Consider the following 19,717-nt stretch of genomic DNA (forward strand, 5'->3'; position numbering starts at 1 on the left):
TGTGGTGATCTATTTATATGGGCTTTTTTGTTTGTTTTTTTTTTTTAAACTTCTTAAATTTTTAAACCTCTGATTTTATTTAAAATTAAACATGCATTAATTTATAGATTGCCACAAATCATACCTCTATTTGGGTTTCATAGGTACTACTCATGGCAGGTTTCTATAGTTGTGGTGATCTATTTATCTAGGCTTTTTTGTATGTGTTTTTTTTTTAAACTTCTTAACATTTTAAACCTCTGCTTTTATTGAAAATTAAACATGCATTAATATATAGATGGCCACAAAGCATACCTCTATTTGGGTTTCATAGGTACTACTCATGGCAGGTTTCTATAGTTGTGGTGATCTATTTATCTGGGCTTTTTTGTATGTGTTTTTTTTTTAAATTCTTAACTTTTTAAACCTCTTCTTTTATTGGAAATTAAACATGCATTAATATATAGATGGCGACAAAGCATACCTCTATTTGGGTTTCATAGGTACTACTCATGGCAGGTTTCTATAGTTGTGGTGATCTATTTATCTGGGCTTTTTTGTATGTGTTTTTTTTTAAACTTCTTAACTTTTTAAACCTGTGCTTTTATTGAAAATTAAACATGCATTAATTTATAGATGGCCACAAAGCATACCTCTATTTGGGTTTCATAGGTACTACTCATGGCAGGTTTCTATAGTTGTGGTGGTCTATTTATCTGGGCTTTTTTGTATGTTTTTTTTTTTAAACTTCTTAACTTTTTAAACCTCTGCTTTTATTGAAAATTAAACATGCATTAATATATAGATGGCCACAAAGCATACCTCTATTTGGGTTTCGTAGGTACTACTCATGGCAGGTTTCTATAGTTGCGGTGATCTATTTATCTGGGCTTTTTTGTATGTGTTTTTTTTTTAACTTTTTAACTTTTTAAACCTCTGCTTTTATTGAAAATTAAACATGCATTAATATATAGATGGCCACAAAGCATACCTCTATTTGGGTTTCATAGGTACTACTCATGGCAGGTTTCTATAGTTGTGGTGATCTATTTATCTGGGCTTTTTTGTATGTGTTTTTTTTTAAACTTTTTAACTTTTTAAACCTCTGCTTTTATTGAAAATTAAACATTCATTAATATATAGATGGCCACAAAGCATACCTCTATTTGGGTTTCATAGGTACTACTCATGGCAGGTTTCTATAGTTGTGGTGATCTATTTATCTGGGCTTTTTTGTATTTGTTTTTTTTTTAACTTCTTATTATTAACATTTTTGAATAAGCAATTTTGATTTTTCATCATAAATTTCACTTGCTGTTTGTAACAGTTATGAACAGGGTTCTTCTTCTCTTTCTCTTTATATTCTTTTTTTTCTTTTGAAGAGAAATAGCTGTTGTGTTTGAATTTCGACGGTCCTTTTGTTTAAACTATTAATCATTTCAGTTCATACGAGTGGTGAATTAAAAATGGCTGGCAACTGTTTGAAGGGATCACGTCCCCTTTTATCATTTGACAGTAATTTCGATTCAAGTGCCCACTGGAGTCTCTTAAAAGAGTTGCTTGTCCAGGTATAATATCCTTCGTTTTTTGTCATCTCTCGGAAAGTTTTTTTTAGACAAAAGAAGTGCTTTTGATTATCATTTGCTAATGGGACTTTTTTGCTCCCTGAATTTATAGGTTACTTACATGCTTTTAGACAGATAGATAGATATTTATTGAAAAAAAGACTATCATAAAGCCTAGTGGGCCGAATTCGCATTTCTTAGTAAAAAAATACAATAACAAAATAATACAATAACAGCATATAGTTACCTCTGTAACGAAACACAACTGGTAAAGTCAGAAAATACAAAATACAAAAGTCATATAAATATAATAAAAGACAACAAAACTGTGAAGGACACTAAACAACTAGGGCATTTTTAACCAGTGAAACAAAACGGAGAGTAAAATAAGTCAGCAACAGTGAAGAATAAGTCAGCAACAGCGAAGTTAATAAGTCAGCAACAGTGAAGTTAATAAGTCAGCAACAGTGAAGACAATAAGTCAGCAACAGTGAAGATAATAAGTCAGCAACAGTGAAGAATAAGTCAGCAACAGTGAAGATAATAAGTCAGCAACAGTGAAGTTAATAAGTCAGCAACAGTGAAGATAATAAGTCAGCAACAGTGAAGTATAAGTCAGGAACAGTGAAGAATAAGTCAGGAACAGTGAAGTTAATAAGTCAGCAAAAGTGAAGTTAATAAGTCAGAAACAGTGAAGTTAATAAGTCAGCAACAGTGAAGATAATAAGTCAGCAACAGTGAAGAATAAGTCAGCAACAGTGAAGAATAAGTCAGCAACAGTGAAGAATAAGTCAGGAACAGAGAAGAATAAGTCAGGAACAGTGAATTTAATAAGTCAGCAACAGTGAAGTTAATAAGTCAGCAACAGTGAAGTTAATAAGTCAGCAACAGTGAAGATAATAAGTCAGCAACAGTGAAGAATAAGTCAGCATCAGTGAAAAATAAGTCAGCAACAGAGAATTTAATAAGTCAGCAACAGTGAAGAATAAGTCAGCAACAGCGAAGTTAATAAGTCAGCAACAGTCAAGAATAAGTCAGCAACAATGAACTGTATTCAGTGAAGCTGTCTTCAATGCTAAATAAAGTAGGAAGTAGCAAGAACAAGGGACTTGCTTTCAAAACCCACAAAGTAAAATTGCACCATAAAAGCTTAAAATCATTAAAAAAAAACTAGAAATATAAGCAATGTGGAAATGAGTCACGCTCAACATCTAGATTATTAAAATCGATTTGTTTTAAGTAAGGTTATTGCTTTTGAAATTACATGTCCTGGTATCAGCAAGTGTTGTACTATCAGTTCTAATAGTCTTGGGAGTCATACGAGAACGGTTACCTACGTAAAGGGTAGGTCTTTGAGTTTTTTTTTATTTATTTTGTTTGCTTTCAGATCTTTTCTTTTAAAATGTAGGTTTAATATTTAAAGATTAATTTTGTCCATTCTTTAAATCTGACGATTTACAGAATTGACCTCGCAATTACATGTCCTTATATCAGGAAGTGTTGTAGAATTAGTGCTAGTAGTCCTGGGAATCATACGAGAATGGTTACTTACGTAACGGGTAGGCCTTTGAGGTTTTTTTTTATTTATTTTGTTTGCTTTCAGATCTTTCCTGTTAAAGATGTAGCTTTCTTTAAAAAAAAAAAAAATTTTTCATTTTAATATTTAAAGAGTAATTTTGTCCATTCTGTAAATCTTATGGAGCATCAATCTTTGGGTTTAGGAGAATTATTTTCTGGCTGCAAAATAATTGAGGTATGGTATCCTGGAAATACCGTCTTCCAGGAAATTTTCCCAGAAACAAGCCCGCTTATGATACTTCTGATACTCCATTTTTCTGAATTTCCTAAGTAGTTTCTCATAGCTGTATTGTATAAGTTATGATTTTTTCTGTTATTCAAAATTTCCTAAATTCGTTTTAATAAATGATTTTTCTACAATTTATCTTTTTTGGGGGTGGTGAAATTCTGGTCCAGAATCTGCATTTGTAACGTAAAAATAGTAATAAAGAAAAACGACATGGTGGCTTTGGACCCGTTCCCCTCCTCTTTCGAATTTTGAGATTTCTACTATTTTTCCTGTAATTTCTTATATTTTTCCTGGTGTTTTGCATAGTCTTGGAACATCCTCCAAGTTGGGCACCTTCCTGGATATTCCTCCCTCCCCCTGAAAAAGAGTCCCATGTTCATGCCTACCATCTGTGATATTATCTTATTAGTATTAAACTTTTCAAAATAGAACTTCTCAAAATCATTATCGAACAATAAACTTTCTTCTGGTTATTTACTGCAATGTACAGAAATTTATCCTAAAAATGATAAAACTTGATGATAGCTGGGGGGTATAAGTGATGCTTCATCATAGCCCCCTATTTTATCACTAGCTCTCATCTTTCATCACAATTTTTCCAATTCCGTCAGCACTCACTCGTGGACTCGGGCTGCTGTGAGGATTGTGAGAAGATAATTGTCGCACCACTCTGTGGGTTGTGCTCATCTCATTTAGAACCAGTTGCTCAAAGTTTTCTTTATCCTTTATTTTATTAATTCGCTCTATTTTATTTTAGATTTTTGGAACCCCTAATAACCATCCAAAGAGTCAGCCATTTTTTGATCATGTTTTTTCGTTTACTGTTTTCGATAATCGTATTTGGTTCAGAAATTTTCAAATTTTAGAAGAGGATGGTCAGCTTGTCGAAATAGGTAACTTGTTTTCATCTTTTTTTAAGTTCAAGCTTAAATAAAAAAAAATTCTGAAGTATGAAAAGCTTTGGGAACTCGCTTTCAATTATGGACCAGCCAAGGGTTACAACCATAAGAAAGTCAGAGTTTGTCAAAAAGATTTACTATCTTTATAAACGAGCAACACTTGTATATTTATTTATTTATTATTTTTTTTCAAAAACAGCTCCATATTTTTTCGGGAAAATTGGTATACTGGGATATTCTCGCCTAAAAAAACGATCTAGACAGGTCAGAAGTTTGAGAAAATTCGTTAAGAGCCTTAATTTTGGAAAAAAGATTCATGTCAGTGACGTCATTTTTGTATACATCATTGCGGTATTGCAATAACGTTGTCACACTTATGTGGAAAAAACTGGTAATTGCAAAAATATTTGTATATACTTTGATAAGGGGGTACAACAATTCAATAACCTTAAAAAAGAAAACCAAAAGTTTAAAGCTTAGTAGACATTCGGTGTGAGAAATCGGACTTGCTTCAATAATCAAATATCTTTGAAAAGACTGCACGATGAAAAGACAACAAATTGCTTAAAGAGCAAAAAACTTGAAATTGCAAAAATATTTGTATATATTTTAACAAGGGATTACAACAACTTCAAAAACCTTAAAAAGAAATCCATTTTTGTACCCCCCTCACCCCCCCGAAAAAATCCTGGATGCGCCCTTGATATACTATGTATTTGTTTGTTTCTTGGGTGCATAGAAAAATATTTCTCGTACAAAATAAAAAAGAATAAATCGTTCTTAATTAAATTAAAGAACACGAACATATTTTTCAGCTTGTTCACTCTCCTGCCAAATTTGTCCTGTGTAATTTACCGCCTTTTGAATTACTTACTCTGAGCTGAATAGAAGTAGTTGAAATGTAAAATGTCTTAACTTATATTGTATAAGGTATATTATATTTTTTATATGTCAAATTATATAAATCTCAGAATATAATTAATTGTAATTAAAAGACTAGTGGAGCTTTTTGCAAGTAACAGCAGTGATTTTTTGAATAAGTACATTGCGCCGCTCTATTGAACGCCGTTTCAACAGCAAAATCAATTTCTTGACTTAAAAAAAATAAATAAAAAAAGAATTATTCAGCACCGCAGAACCTTTAAAACAAATGAAAAAAATTAAGCTGGTTCTGATGTATAGATAAACCAAGAATTTTCTATCTGTAAAGGAGCTGGTCAACAAGTTCAACAATCTGTGGCTTGTTGAACTTTCGGACGGAAACCCATTGGTAATAAGCACTGTTGACTGTTGATATTGATGAAATTGATAATATTGTTGTCCGCGCCATTTTTTTGACATTTTGGGAAAATTGTGCTTTTTCCACATGCGGTTTTTCAAGCTTTTTTGAGTCGTGAAAGCTGAAAAAATCCTTGAGATTAAGTTCAAAAGATCTTTTAAACTTAAAATTTAAAAAAATTTATTTCTACGATATTTTTATTATATTAAAACATTGTCTTTATATTTCGTTTTTAATTTTTAGATCTTTGTATTTTAAAAGATCGTTTAAAAGAAATAACTGGTTTGTGTTGAATTATAAGAAATTCTTATACACGTTAAATGGAAATGGCTAGAAATCGTCTCTTTTTTCTGTTAAAATTTTCTTTCGAAAAATAGCTTTTCCTTTCTTTTTAAGGATTATATTGCCAATGAAATATGCAATTTTGTGAGATGCCTACTTTTGCAACCTGCGACGAAAAGACAAGATATTTATATCAGTGGAATAGCTCATAAGTTTCAGATCTATCCAACCGCTGAACCAGGATTATGATGTCACACTTTTATCACACATGATATCACACTTTTTGCGCAAAAGGGTCTAAAACTGACCTAAAAAGTGTGAATATTTTCCTTTTTTCAACGATTTTCAACCACTTCTTAGTGTTTTTCAATCTAAAGAAAGACGCAAATTAAATATCAAAAATTCAATTTTATAGGTAGATAAAACAGGTCCAATTATAAATGAAATGCTTACAAAATTGCCGTCTTACCTAGAAACATTCACTCCGTAGCAATGCAGAAAAATCAGACCAAATCCTTGTTCATAGGAGAATATAAACACTTAAGCACCAAGGACTAAACAGTGAAAATATTTTTCGCCTCCTGGGCCCATCTTAGGCCTATTCATACCTGAAAACCATGATTTTCAAGGATTTGTCTTGTGTTTCTTTCAAAATTTGGATGTTTCTAGGGCACTGTCACATTTTCGTCAGCGTTGCCACGTTGAAAAATGAAAATAAAAAAATCAAAACTAACTAGTTAAATTTGACAACGCCTTTCGTCCGTAAAAACGTAACCATAAACAATGTTTTGATTACCAAGAACAACTACGCCTTCAAATAAAAGCGATATCTTCTTAAATTGTTTCGTGGTTTTATCTTTTTTGGCTGATTTTTTATTCACGTCTTCTTTGCTTTTTTTTTTTTTTTTTTTTTTTTTTTTTTTTTTCATTGTTCAAGTTCATTTAATTTCTCATTAAATCACTACAAGACAAAATAACACTTTTACAATATGAGTCAATGGAAAAGAAAACATTTACAGAGGGTGCCTACATAGTGAGTTATACTCGAAAACAGGCACCCTAAAAAAAAAAAAAAGAAATAATAATAATAACAAAAGATGAAAAGAATTAATAGTACACTAGATATATTCAGAAGAAAATGAAATACCACACTGAGACCACAACCCACACCTCAAATCAATAAATTACCACCTAATTAAATATTTATCAACAATAGCACCGGCCAACATGACTTCTAATAAATGAATAGTTATCTATAATTACTTATTAGATATAGTTTGAATTTAGCTTTAGAAACGCGAATCTATATTACTTTCATAAATATTCCAGAACTTTATTATTGAATTTTTAGTAGAAAATCTGGATCTTTTTGTTCGAATTCTAGGGCCAGGTAATTTGGCTTAACTTCTTCTTAAACAATAATTATTCTGGACAATAGAAAGTAAAGAGAAGTTACTAGAATTTAAAGCCAGTGGTAATAATTCTTTTATTTGTTTTAGTCTGAAAAGGACAGAATGTACAGGAAGGACTAGATCAACTGGCAATATTCTTGAAAATGTATAAAGGCTCTTAGTAGGGGATTTATCGGGGAGGGAAGGAGTGCTTTTAACGTACGAAGGGCATTATTTTGAAGACTGAATGGGCTTAATTAGAGATTTGAAAGTATTTAAATAAGCAATCGGACAATAATTAAAATAAGAATGGATTAGAGAATAATAAACTGACTTAAGAGCAGGGAAAGGGAGGTGGAATTTTAGATACCGCAGTAACCCCACATTCCTTCCTAGCTGTATCCTTAGCCTATCAAGATGAAGTTTCCAAGATAAATTTTCATCAACTGTTAGCCCTAGATACTTACAAGACTCCTTCCTGGCAATGGCAACTAGTTCTTCCTTAAAAAGGACAGATATTTGGGAAATTTAGGGTACGGCATTTGAAATTCGAGAGAAGATGATTAAATGGGTCTTCGAAGAGTATAACACCATGAGGTTGTCAGCAAACCACTGCTATAGCTTCTTTAGACCAAAACAGAGGTTTTCTCTGACGGATGATTCATCTGAACCTGTGACAGAATTAGCCGTGTCGTCTGCGAATAGTAGAGCAAGTCCATCATCGGTGATAGTGTCCAGAAGGTAATTGGCGTATATTAAAAATAGTAGTGGTCCAAAATTGAACCTTGTGATACTCCTACCTTTTCAGAACATGGGCGCCTCCTACTGCCAAGAATTGCTTATGAGTTCTTTTTTTTATCATAAATTGAATTTCCTATTTTACCATTTTTTAGCGATATATATGGTTGTGTTAGTTTTAATTTTTCAAACAATCAATTCAAATTCAAACAACCGCATCTCGATTTCACTGTCTTTGATACTTTAAAAGTTGACGTTTTTGTATCTGTTGGAAACTCACATTTTCTACATTCGTTGTAATTAAATGTGATTATACTTAATTATGTAATTTTATTAATTACTAAATGTAATAATGTAATTAATCCTTTTTTATTTTTTTTAATTAAATGAAATTAAAAAAAAAAAAAAAGCCTAACTAGCTAGCCACGGCAAAAAAAGATGTAAAAATAATTAATAAACGCTGTGTACATTTCGGCTGTAACTTGTTGTTGGGCTGTAGCAAGTTGTCGTGATCGCTATGGGATTAAAGAGAGAACAGAGAAAACTAAACACAAATTAAAGACAAGTTTTTTGTTTGTTTTGTTTGTTATAATTATTTGTTTATTTTTGCTTTGTTACTCTGTGTTATTGTCTCTTTTTCTTGTTGTTCTGATGCCGCCTTGTCAAGGACGCATTGAAACATTTGCGGATTTTCATTTTCTTTATTTTATTAACTGGTTTCAGGTCCGCGATTTGTCATGAACCCTATTAAAATATTTGAAGGCAGTTTTAACGGACAAGTATTATGGGAAAATCTTCATTATGTCTCTCCAAATGTCGTAAGTTTTTTGTATTTCTAAAATGAGGACAACAGTGATGAAAGCTTCGCTAAAAATCTTTAACCATAGAAAAAATGAAAAATTTTAAGCATGTCACTAATAATTTATTATAATAGGAATAAATAAGTTTAGGGTGTACAAGTATTTGTGTCTCCAAACTTGTGATGCCTCTCCATATGCTCTCCATTTGCTTTTGAAATGAGTAAAATGCGCTCCCGGCTTCTTTGTGTTCTTACGGAAGCGTTTACTCCTGTCCTCCGTAAGTTTTAAATCGAAACTAAGAAAATTTCACTTGACAGCAGGCACGCAACATGTAGTCGGGAAGTTGTGCTGGTGCCAAAGATCCTTCACCAGCCAACCAGTGTAGTAACACCCTTTGCCTTTGCCACATTCTGCCAGTAAAAAAATCTTTGAATTAGTCTTAGCTGAGTAATTTTAGTGGAATTACGATTATAAATGCGGGCGGCCGCATTTTAGCTAAACCACAAAGCAGTTCAGCCATCTTGAAAATCAGGTCTTGTAATGACCTAATCACTGATCAATCACTGATCATTGCTGTTATGTGTTTAAGTTTCTTGTTGGTTTGTTATTTAGTTATTTAAGAGTTGCAATCCTTCAGTGGGCTAATGTTTTATTATGGATAGTATGACCGATAGACTGTCAGATATGGAAAGCAGTAGGCTGTCTGTTAACCATTTATTATCTACCTCCATTGCTAATGATAATTTAAGTGAAGGAAACGATACACAAGCTATGAAAGCAAGTAATTGTGTGGATAAACAGTCGCTGAAGAATTGGTCACTTAAAGATGATATTGTTTTTTCATTTTGGAATGGTCAAGACCTTAGGACAGCATATCCTACCATGTATAACATTTTGAGTTGTATACAAGAATCACAGTTAGTAATAGGGCTTAGTGAGACATTTGTGTCAAATAGGAATAATTATTCAATTTGGGATTTCCAATTTCCAGGAAATGTTAGCGAAAGAAAGGAAGGGCAGGTTATGGAGCGAGGAGGTTTGGCATTGTTGATAAGAGAAGGAGTTTCATATTGGGTGAGGGAAGATCTCTCGCTGTGGCTTGAGGGAAGGCCAGATACTCTTTTTATTGAAATTGATGGTAATTGTGATAACAATATAATTATTGGTTTAGTATATAAAACACCATTATATAATGATGATATTTTTATTAGGGAGATGGAGACTTTAATGGAAAATGTTAATAGTGAACTTAAATATAAAGTACTAATGGGAGATTTTAATATTGACCTCCTTAAAAGTTCAAATCGTCTAGATTTTCTCAATTTAATGATTTCTTCTTTTCTATATCCACTGATAAGTATCCCTACACGAGTTACTGGGAAATCTGCAACGCTAATTGACAATATATTCTGGACGGAAATCTACTCGAATGTTCTTACATTGATGTTTTAATTACAATTGGATCGGACCACTTTTTTCTCATGAGTAAATTAAATAATAATAACTAATTAAAGAAATAATAATTTCTTAAGTAAATTAAAGAAAATAACTGTGGAATCATAACTAAGAATGTTCATTTAAATAAAAAATTCTTCCATGATTTAAGAGAAAATAATAAAAAAAAAATTGAGATAGAAATGGGTGATGTAGTATTTGAAGATTACCCATCGGCTGCGTGTGATATTTTTATTAGAACCATTACAAATGTATTAAACAAGACGTGTCCTATTAGAAGATCTAAAAGGGCTAGGGCAAAATTCCCTAGAAAACCATGGATTACTCAGCTATTCTAAATTCTATAAACCAAAAAAGGAACTTTATAAACCATATTTAGCTGAACCATCTACTATTAATTTTCAACAATTTAAAACCTGTATATTAAATGGATATATTAAAAAAAATGTACTAAATGGATTGAAACGAAGAGCTGAAAAAACGTATTTGCAAAATGAATTTAGGAAGCATAAATGTGACATGAAAAAAAACCTGGAAAACAGCAATTTCGCTCCCGGGTCAAAAGTGTAAAATGAAGGTTATCACTAAACTACAAACTGAAAGGGGAAATTTGATAACTCCGAATGATATAGCAAATCATTTATGTAAATATTTCTGTAGTGAGGGTGCAAAACTATGTGAAGATTCTCGGAAATAGGTTCCCAAAATAGTTCAATCTGAAGCTTTGGTTAATATTCAAATGACTTATAATCCTTGTGATACAAATGAAATGGGAAAAATTATCAATGGTATGCATTTGAATTCAAGTGGTGTAGATGGGATTACCCAGAAGATTGCAAAATCGGTTCAGTCAGTTATAACACCAATTCTATGTCATTTGATTAATAAATCAATGGAAAAGGGGATTTTCCCGGAAGCTTTGAAGGTCGCTAAGATAATACCATTACATAAATGTGGTAAGAAATATGACCATTAAAATGAAAGACCCATTTCTGTTATCCCTTTTTTTTTCTAAAATATATGAAAAGGTAATTGGATCTAGGCTAAAGTATTACATTTAAAAAAAAAATAAATATTCGTAAACACTCAATTTGGCTTCAGGAAAAGGCTATCAACTGAAATGGTTGCAATCAAACTTGTGGATTGGGTAAATGAGGCGTACGAATTAGGTTTGATTCCAGCTGCCTTATTTCTAGATTTAAAGAAAGCCTTTGGCACAATTGACCATAAAAAATTATTACTTGAGCTGGATAAAATCGTGGTGAATGGGTATTCAACTTCTGTAGCCAATGGGATAATATGTGGAGTACCCCAAGGGTCTATACTTGGTCCTTTTTTATTTTTAATTTTTATCGATCGAATTAAGTATTATTTGTCAGAGGCTGGTATAATCCTTTTTGCAGATGATACTCTTTTATAGTTGCTGTGCCATCGGTTGATCTACTTTTTGATAAAATGAGAAAGGCATTGATTGAGTTTATAATCTTTTGACAATAAATTATACCAAAACTAATTACATTTTATTTTCTCGGGCATCTAGTATTGAATCTAATTCAGAACTAATTATAAGTGGTAATAAAAAAAAAGAGTAAGGGTACCGAAGTATTTAGGTTTTATGATAGATGAAAACCCATCATCGAAAAGACTCTCATATCAGGTTCACAATTGTCGGGATCTTTGGGTGTGCTTTGTCGAGTTAAAAACTTGGTTTTTAAGAAAATTATTAGACAACTTTATTTTGCTATTTTCCACCCGTATATTTCCTATGGTTGCTCTATATGGGCAAGTAATTTTGTGCTGTGTTATAAAAAAATTCAGAAAATTCAAAATAAAGCTGTTAAGTTTTTGTCATCTAAAATATTCATTACTCAAAATATTAACGAATGTTATGTTAAGAATCAACTTGGTGATATTTCAAAAACTAGAGATTATCAAGTTAGTATTTCCACGAATAAATATCTTAATAATTTGCTTTCCTCTTCTTGTGAAAATATTTTTTGCCATTAATAGTGATCTCCAAAGTCATGATACACGAGGAGCATCGAATCTAGTACATCAATTTAAAAAAAAACGACTAGAGCTTTTTTTGTAATAAGAAATTTTTCTCCCTGCCTATGGGATATAATACCGGTTGCGATTCGAAATGCAAGTCATCTGACAACCTTCAAGGTCACAGCCAAAAGATTTTTTCTTACAAAAGAATAGTGTTTATGTATGTGTTTTGTGTGAAGATGCATACAGAAATGGTGAAGAAAGACACAAAATCTCTTTTGAGAGGATTAAGGCGAAGGAGTTTGATTTTACTTTCGTTGATTTTGAAGACTGTAAATATGAATTGGCAGAGCCGTATCCAGGATTTTTTCGGGGTGGGGGAGGGGGTTGTAAAAGTTTTTTTTTTGGGGGGGGGAGGTAAAAAAACATGAAAAATACATGAAAAATTTGTTTATGTTCATTTTTGTTGTGTTTTTACGAGTCGGACAAACCTTAGGGGGGGGCAAACCTTCTACCCCCCCCTGGATACAGTCTTGTGCATTGGTCTTTAAAGTTGTTAATTATGACAATACTTAATTAATTGACTGAAAATTTTTAACGACATATTTCAGAAAACATGAGTCTATTGTGTGTCTTTAATTAATTTTTTTTCTTTTAATCTTTCCTAATCTTTGATTTAGTTCCTTATACATTTCTTGTTTGTGCTATATTTTATGTCACTTCACTTATTTTTTAAACTAAGGAAATTTTCGATATTTTGTTGTTTTTTTTTCTTCCTTTTGTTTTCCTTTTCTCGTATCATATCAATTATTTTCTTTTATATGTTTTTGCGAGAGCTGAGATATATGTACTTGTGATTGTTGGGTAAATCTTTGTGATTCTTGTATCGAAAGTAATTATCGAAACTTGAACTTAGTACTTTCAATATCTGACATATGTTCTCGCATGAGTTGAACTTGTGTTCGCCTCCTGTCCTTGTGAAAGCAACCATTTTTTCAACAAAAACGATAATTTCTCCATCCTGTTTGATTCTGACCTTGAGGCAGAGTTGAACTAGATCTTTTCGTCAAGTTCAACAAGAGACGGGAGTGAGGGGGAATGGAAGCATAAGCATACTTTCGATGAATACAAATCCAGCACCAAAACACAGGCTCATATGAATGGATGACTTCCATCCAGATCCCATCTTCGTGAGTGATACCTATCAATCTACATCGCAGTTACTTATCTTAAGAATAGATGGCGCAGGGGTATTCGTAATTTCTTATGTTGCATTCATGGACATAAACGGAGAGTTACCGACGTTTATTAAATAAATGATTCTGCGAAAATGGATGAGCTGATGCTTTGTGACTATATGAAAGTTCAAGGTGACGGAAATGTTGATATCAAAAATACTTTTGTTTGAATAAGAAATTCAACTTGGCAGTATTTTTCATGACTTCATATAAGGCTACCAAAAGAAGAATTGCCAAAAATACAAAAAAGGAGCTGCCTATATTCACCATAGCTCAAAACTAAAAAGACCCATAAGCAAATATAAGGACGGGGTAAGCTCCACAACAACTGGATTATTGGCAAAAGTTTTTCAGCACAGCAGAGGAACACCAGTTTTGAATTGGCGCTTTGTCCGTAAAACGCTACAGAAACCTTTACATCATACATACACGTATCCTCACGGATAATAGAACTTTAGTTATTAAAGAGCCCTGTCTATAGTTATTTTTGAATAGACTATAAAGTTCAAATATCACACCTGCCTCTCCTTCAACCCCCCCCCCCACCACACCCACATTTTCGTGAATTCACCTCCCTGATTGCACCTGCATTATTTTTCAAAACAAAAATATCCTTAAACATGTAAACCAATTAAATAGTTAATATGGGCTATATTAATTTCGGTGGATGATCAATGGTGACTAAATAAAACAGGCTAGATATACAAACTGGATAAGCATGAGAAACTAGAGGCGGTCTCAAGGTAAGGGCTGTCAGTCCTTAGAAGAGGTGAAATATTGAATAAGAGAGATAGAAGCTATCCTTTCTGTATTGGCGTGGAAGAGGAGTGTGCGCACCTGTGTTGGCTCTAGGCAAGGCCGTACCCAGAGGGGGGGGGGGGTTAGGGGGGTTTGAAACCCTCCCCAAATGCGTTTTTTTTTTACTCGTAAAAATTTAAAAAAAATGGATATAAAACTATTTTGTATGCGTTTTTTTAGGTTTTTTTGTGTAATCCCCCCCCCCCGAAAAAAATCTTTGAGTAAAACCCCCTCCGAAAAAATTCCTGGGTACGGCCTTGGCTCTAGGTGGCTTCTTGTTAGACACATCTTAAAGACACATTTGTAGTATGAGTAGTAGTATCTGGTATTTAATTCATCAATACTTCCGCCATTTCTACAAATTTTTATTTTAGCCGATATTTCAAGGAGGATGGTAATGATATTAAAGAATAAAAGAAGTTCCGTGAAACTTAAGTATTCTTTTTTATATCAATTATTGCCTTTTTATAACAATAAAAAAAATAATTATTTCATTGTCAACTTTCATTTAAAGTCCACCTGCAAATGCAAGTTGAAATCTGTGGAAAGATCTATTTAAGAAATATTTTTGAGAAAATCAGTTGTCAATCATATTTTTAAATTTAGATCCCTGAAGTTACAAATTTTCGAATAAATGTGTGTCCATGGCATATTTAAGCAAAATTAATTAATATTTGGATGGATAATTATTAATTATAATACAAAACAAAAATATTTATAATTACTGTATGTTGATGGCATATATTAATGAAATATAATTGTATTTGATCCGCCCACTTTCTTAGTCAATTAAATTTATTTAATAACAAAAAGAGAGAGTATATTAAATTTAGCTAATTATAAAAACTAACAAACGGATAGTTTTATAACTTTTACTTTTCATCAGAGACATTTTAATGGTCTTGAAGAGTTCAAAAAATGCGTTATCGCTTCGTTTATTCTGTTCGTCTTATTCTGGAAAATGGCTTGTAATTTTTTTTCATTTCACATGAAAAGCTGTTTCATTTTTAATGGTAATGGTAAGTAAGTAATAGGATTAATGACGCTTCTTGACTGCTGAGATCCCTGTGTCGGTCCTGCAGTGAGTTGTTAAAGCAGGGTTTGATCTCTGGGTTCCGTATCACCAAGGTCGTGTCAAACCCACTGCGCTACCATAGGACAAATGGTGATGATAGGTGAAATGGTGAGGCAAGTTATCACATTTGAAAAAGTTCACATAACTTTGATTTAATGCCTGAAAAATTGAGGCATTTGGAGGTAATTTCTCTCGTATGAATTGCCATAAAGTGCAGGATTTCATTATGAAAATGGCGAGAGATTAAATGGGAGGGGGAGATGTGGTGATGAACCAAGGTTGCCACTGTGGCAACCTTTGGAAAAAAGCTTTCATGTACTTAATGTACTTTTTGAATTAATATCCACTCTTTCCAATATCCCAAGCTAAGAACTGGAATCCAAAGTTCTTGGGGAAATGTTAGTGGTAGTGTGGCAGAGTTATAGACCTGAACCGAATTCATCTATGGGTAGTTAGGTACTAAAAATTAAAAGGGCCACTTCACGAATTGTGTTTAAATAAACGCATGAAAAAAGAGGCTGAGAACATTGTGTAACTGTTATTGCTTCGACCATTCCCTTGTAGAGTCGCTGATAGATATATTATCTAACTTACAAGCAAAGCTATAAAATCCATTGTGTCAGTGCTTTTAGTTTATAATTATTAACATCGCTCTATGTATCTTTCTTTCCCTCTGTCGTGCTTATTAATTATTACCATCTCTCTTTCTCCCTCTCCCTCTCTATCTCTCTCTCTCTCTCTTTCTTTCTTTCCCTCTGAGGTGCTTATACCTTTATCTTCTCATTGTACGGTTTATACTTTTTCTTGTTTGTCACGTTTGGCTAAACTGTTATCCAATATCTCGTTGTTTTGCAGCATCGGCGAGAGATGAGAAAATCCGCGGGATTAAAATACAAAAATAAAATTGATCAGAAGATTTCCTATGATATCCGCAAACAGGATGGGCCACTCATGAAGCCAGATGAATTAGCTGAAGTGTTTGATGAAGAGCCAATGGAAAGCACTGATTCTCAGATTGAAGATGAAAAGCAGTCAAAGAAGAAGATGAAGAAAAAGAAGACAAAGAAAGTGGCTGATTTTAAAGTGGAAGAAATGGCAGAATAAATAAATAATTTTTATGGAACGAAGTTTATTCCTTAGTGTTTCAGAAAATATAGAATATAATAAGTTGTAGAAACTCCTTTAAAAAAATCCAGAGCTTTGGGGAGAGGGAGGAATGCTACCCTAATCTGTGCTACTAAAATGGCTGCTGAGCTTTCATCTTCAGGGGTAGTATAAGTGTAAAAAATTTTATCTCTTTTATTCAATCCATCAGGGCATAGCCTTTTTTCTTTCTTTTTTTTCATCCAGTAAAAATCCGGTATCGGTTTCGTGAGATTTAACTAATACTGAGATTTTAGCTAGCGCTAACTTGACCCAATCAGATTATTCATGTGATTTGATTGGCGGAAAAATTATGATTGGTTTAAATTAACGCTAGCTAAATCTCGGTATCAGTGAAACCTCATTGTCAATGGACCATGACTGAGATCGGTCTTAACAAATATTTTTCCTGTTTTGCTAAGTATTTATAGAGCTTTGAAAGCAGCTATGGAAGGGCGGTTGGCGTTTACACCCACCCCCCCTCCCCCCATGGAAAATAAGGCTCCAAATTTGAGTATTTTTATTTGAGTTTTTTTTCCGTAGGGGGAAGGAATTTAGGCACTTTTGTACAGGGTTGCCACCCTGACCTGGAAGAATTTACTAATTCGGAGAGAAAAAATTTACTAGATCGCATCTGTTCTTAGTAAATGCTCAAAAAAATTTTTTGCGCGTGCGGCTACGCCGCACGCGCACCATCAAGCATCGATTTTTTTACTAGATCTAGTAAAATCCTACTGACGGTGGCAACCCTGCTTTTGTATTATACGCCACTCATTCGAGTCTACGCAGTGTAAAACTCGAGAACAAACCGGTTTCTTCGTTCGTTTCTTTCAGCTTAGCGTGAGACAACCCAAGTGACAGAATAGATGGGGAATATATAATTTGAGCTATATATTTGCACACAAGGGGGGGAGGGTAAAGTATTTGGACAGGTTGAAGTCAGAAAACAATCCTTACATTATAATATGCAGAGTAATTGTACCTAACACATTTGGCATGCAGACCCACTATACCTCCCCCCCCCCTAATGTGCAATATAGCCCAAATTTTTTTCTAAAGTAACGAAGAAACCGGTTTGTTCTCGAGTTGTACACATTGTAAGTGACTGGCGTATAATACACAAGTACCGGATTTTTTCATAGAGATGGATTTCCCGGTATTATTTAAAAACGATCAGAAATTAAAATTTAAAAAAAAACAGTTTTTCAACTGAAAGTAAGGAGCAATACCAAACCTTAAAACAAACAGAAATTAATACGTAGATGAAAGGGGTTCCCTCCTCCTCAAGACCTCGCTCTTTACGCTAAAGTTTTTTTTGGAATTTTAAAATAAAGCTTATTATTCTACTTAAACGGTCATTGTGTTTCAGGAATCGTTCTTAAAGAATTAGGACAAAAAGTCAAACTTTAGCATAAAGAACAAGGTCTTGTGAAAAGGGCTCCTCTTATATACGTAATAATTTATTTTCATTTTAAGTTTTGATGTTGTTTCTTACTTTCAGTTGATAATCTTACTTTTTTTAATTAATTTCTGATCGTTTTTAAATGATACCGGGAAATCCATCTCTCTCCATGAAAAAATTCGGTCTTGTGTGTTATACGCCACTCACTTAAGTTTACGATGTCTAAAACTCGAGAACAAACCAGTTTCTTCGTTAGTTTCTTCATTACTTTAGAAACAAATTTGGGCTATATATATGTACATTAGGGAGAGGGGGGGAGGTAAAGTATAGCGGGTCTGCATCCAAAATGTGTTAGGTACAATTTATCTGAATTATGTTATGAAGTAAGATTTGTTTTCTGACTTCAAACTGTCCAAATACTTTACCCCCCCCCCCCCCCTTCTTACGTGCAAATATATAGCCCAAATTATATATATTTCCCATCTATTCTGTCACTTGGGTTGTCTCAGATAATTTCGGAGACGACACTGGCTTTCCATGACGATAAATAAAAGTTCAAATAGGGATAACATCCTTTTAATAGACTGTGATGATGATAACAGTGATAGAAATTCACAAAAATACCAGATATTTCGGTCACATATACAGTGACCGTCATCAGTAGTAAAATTAAACTAAAACAATTTAAAACAAAAGTTTGTATACGAAATCAATAAAACTAAATATTGTTTAAATCTCTAATTCTTTTCAAAGCAAAGGCGGAAGCTAGCCTCTTTGACCTTCTTGGATTCGGTTCATTAGCGTTCAATGATACAACACTTGGACAGAGGTCAACTACATTGGGTGAATTGAACTTTACTCTGTCAGATTTTAATAAATTATCGTAGATTGAATGTAGCCCAAATTCACCTGTGTCCCGATTCAAAGCAATGTTCTTGAATAAGATTTTCTTTATTTCAAGAGTTTCACGAAAATTTTGCTTTAAACCCCGATTCCTAGAAATCAAAGAGACATTATCGAACAAAATAAAATGGCCTGGAAAATTGAATATATGTTCTGAAAGGGCTGAAGTAAAATCTTCAGACTTAGAATCTTGCTTTAAAGCCGAAGAAATAGAATCATTATGATGTAACAGTCTCGTTTCCAAATTCTGGTTAGTACGTCCCACATATGAGCTTCCACAAGTACATGGGATCTGATAGACCCCACTTAGTTGCCCCAATGAAGTTAGATCCTTCCCAGAATTTAGAAAACTACCCAAAGTATTACTACTCTTTAAAGCTACCTTTAGACCATTAATCTGTAAAATTTTTGAGTTTCTCACTTAGCCCGGGTACATATAGTAAGGAACAAAAAACATCCTTCTCCCGAGATGTTTCCAAGACCTCCTTAGAAATCTCTAGAAACCTTTTTCTTCTTTTTGAAAAAGTCTGGTTAATTAACCATTCTGGATACATGTTGCTTATTAGTATCTTTCTTAGAAAAGACAACTCCTCCTCAAAAAATTTTGGAGAGCAAATACTGAAGATCCGGTCAGTTAGGGAAATGATCAAACCAATTTTTACTTGGCGAGCATGACCGGAACTATAAGACAAAATCTATTGTTATTTGTCGGTTTTCTGTGAATTATAAAATCCAGACTAATATCATTTTTCAACAGAAGAATATCAAGAAAAGAAAGTTTCCCATCTCCTTCTAATTCAATAGTAAACTTTAAATCCCCCCCCCCCCCAAGCAATTAAGATGTTCTAAAAATCCTTTTAATTCCTCCTCCCCATAATCCCCTACTGAAATTATGTTATCCATATACCGCACCAAAAATAAGTTTTAAAAATATGAATCTAAAGCAATTGTTCCAATATTTTCCACAAAAA

General features: G+C 33.1%; 1 protein-coding gene across 1 annotated transcript in view; it reads left to right on the forward strand.

The window, feature by feature from the left end:
• The window catches only part of LOC148944800 (ribosome biogenesis protein BRX1 homolog), a 51,324-nt gene extending 34,908 nt beyond the window's left edge, over nt 1–16,416 (forward strand). Inside the window, exons 4-7 of the mRNA XM_089100684.1 lie at nt 1,423–1,547; nt 4,109–4,244; nt 8,664–8,758; nt 16,154–16,416. Of these exons, the coding sequence (XP_088956810.1) occupies nt 1,423–1,547; nt 4,109–4,244; nt 8,664–8,758; nt 16,154–16,402 (605 nt within the window). The 3' untranslated portion in view covers nt 16,403–16,416. The remainder of the gene's footprint in view (nt 1–1,422; nt 1,548–4,108; nt 4,245–8,663; nt 8,759–16,153) is intronic.
• The last annotated feature ends 3,301 nt before the right edge of the window (nt 16,417–19,717 follow it).

Source organism: Artemia sp. Qi Xiang Cuo, chromosome 14, assembly GCF_049724085.1.
Source record: "Artemia sp. Qi Xiang Cuo chromosome 14, ASM4972408v1, whole genome shotgun sequence".
Classification (NCBI taxonomy): Eukaryota; Metazoa; Arthropoda; class Branchiopoda; order Anostraca; family Artemiidae; genus Artemia; species Artemia sp. Qi Xiang Cuo.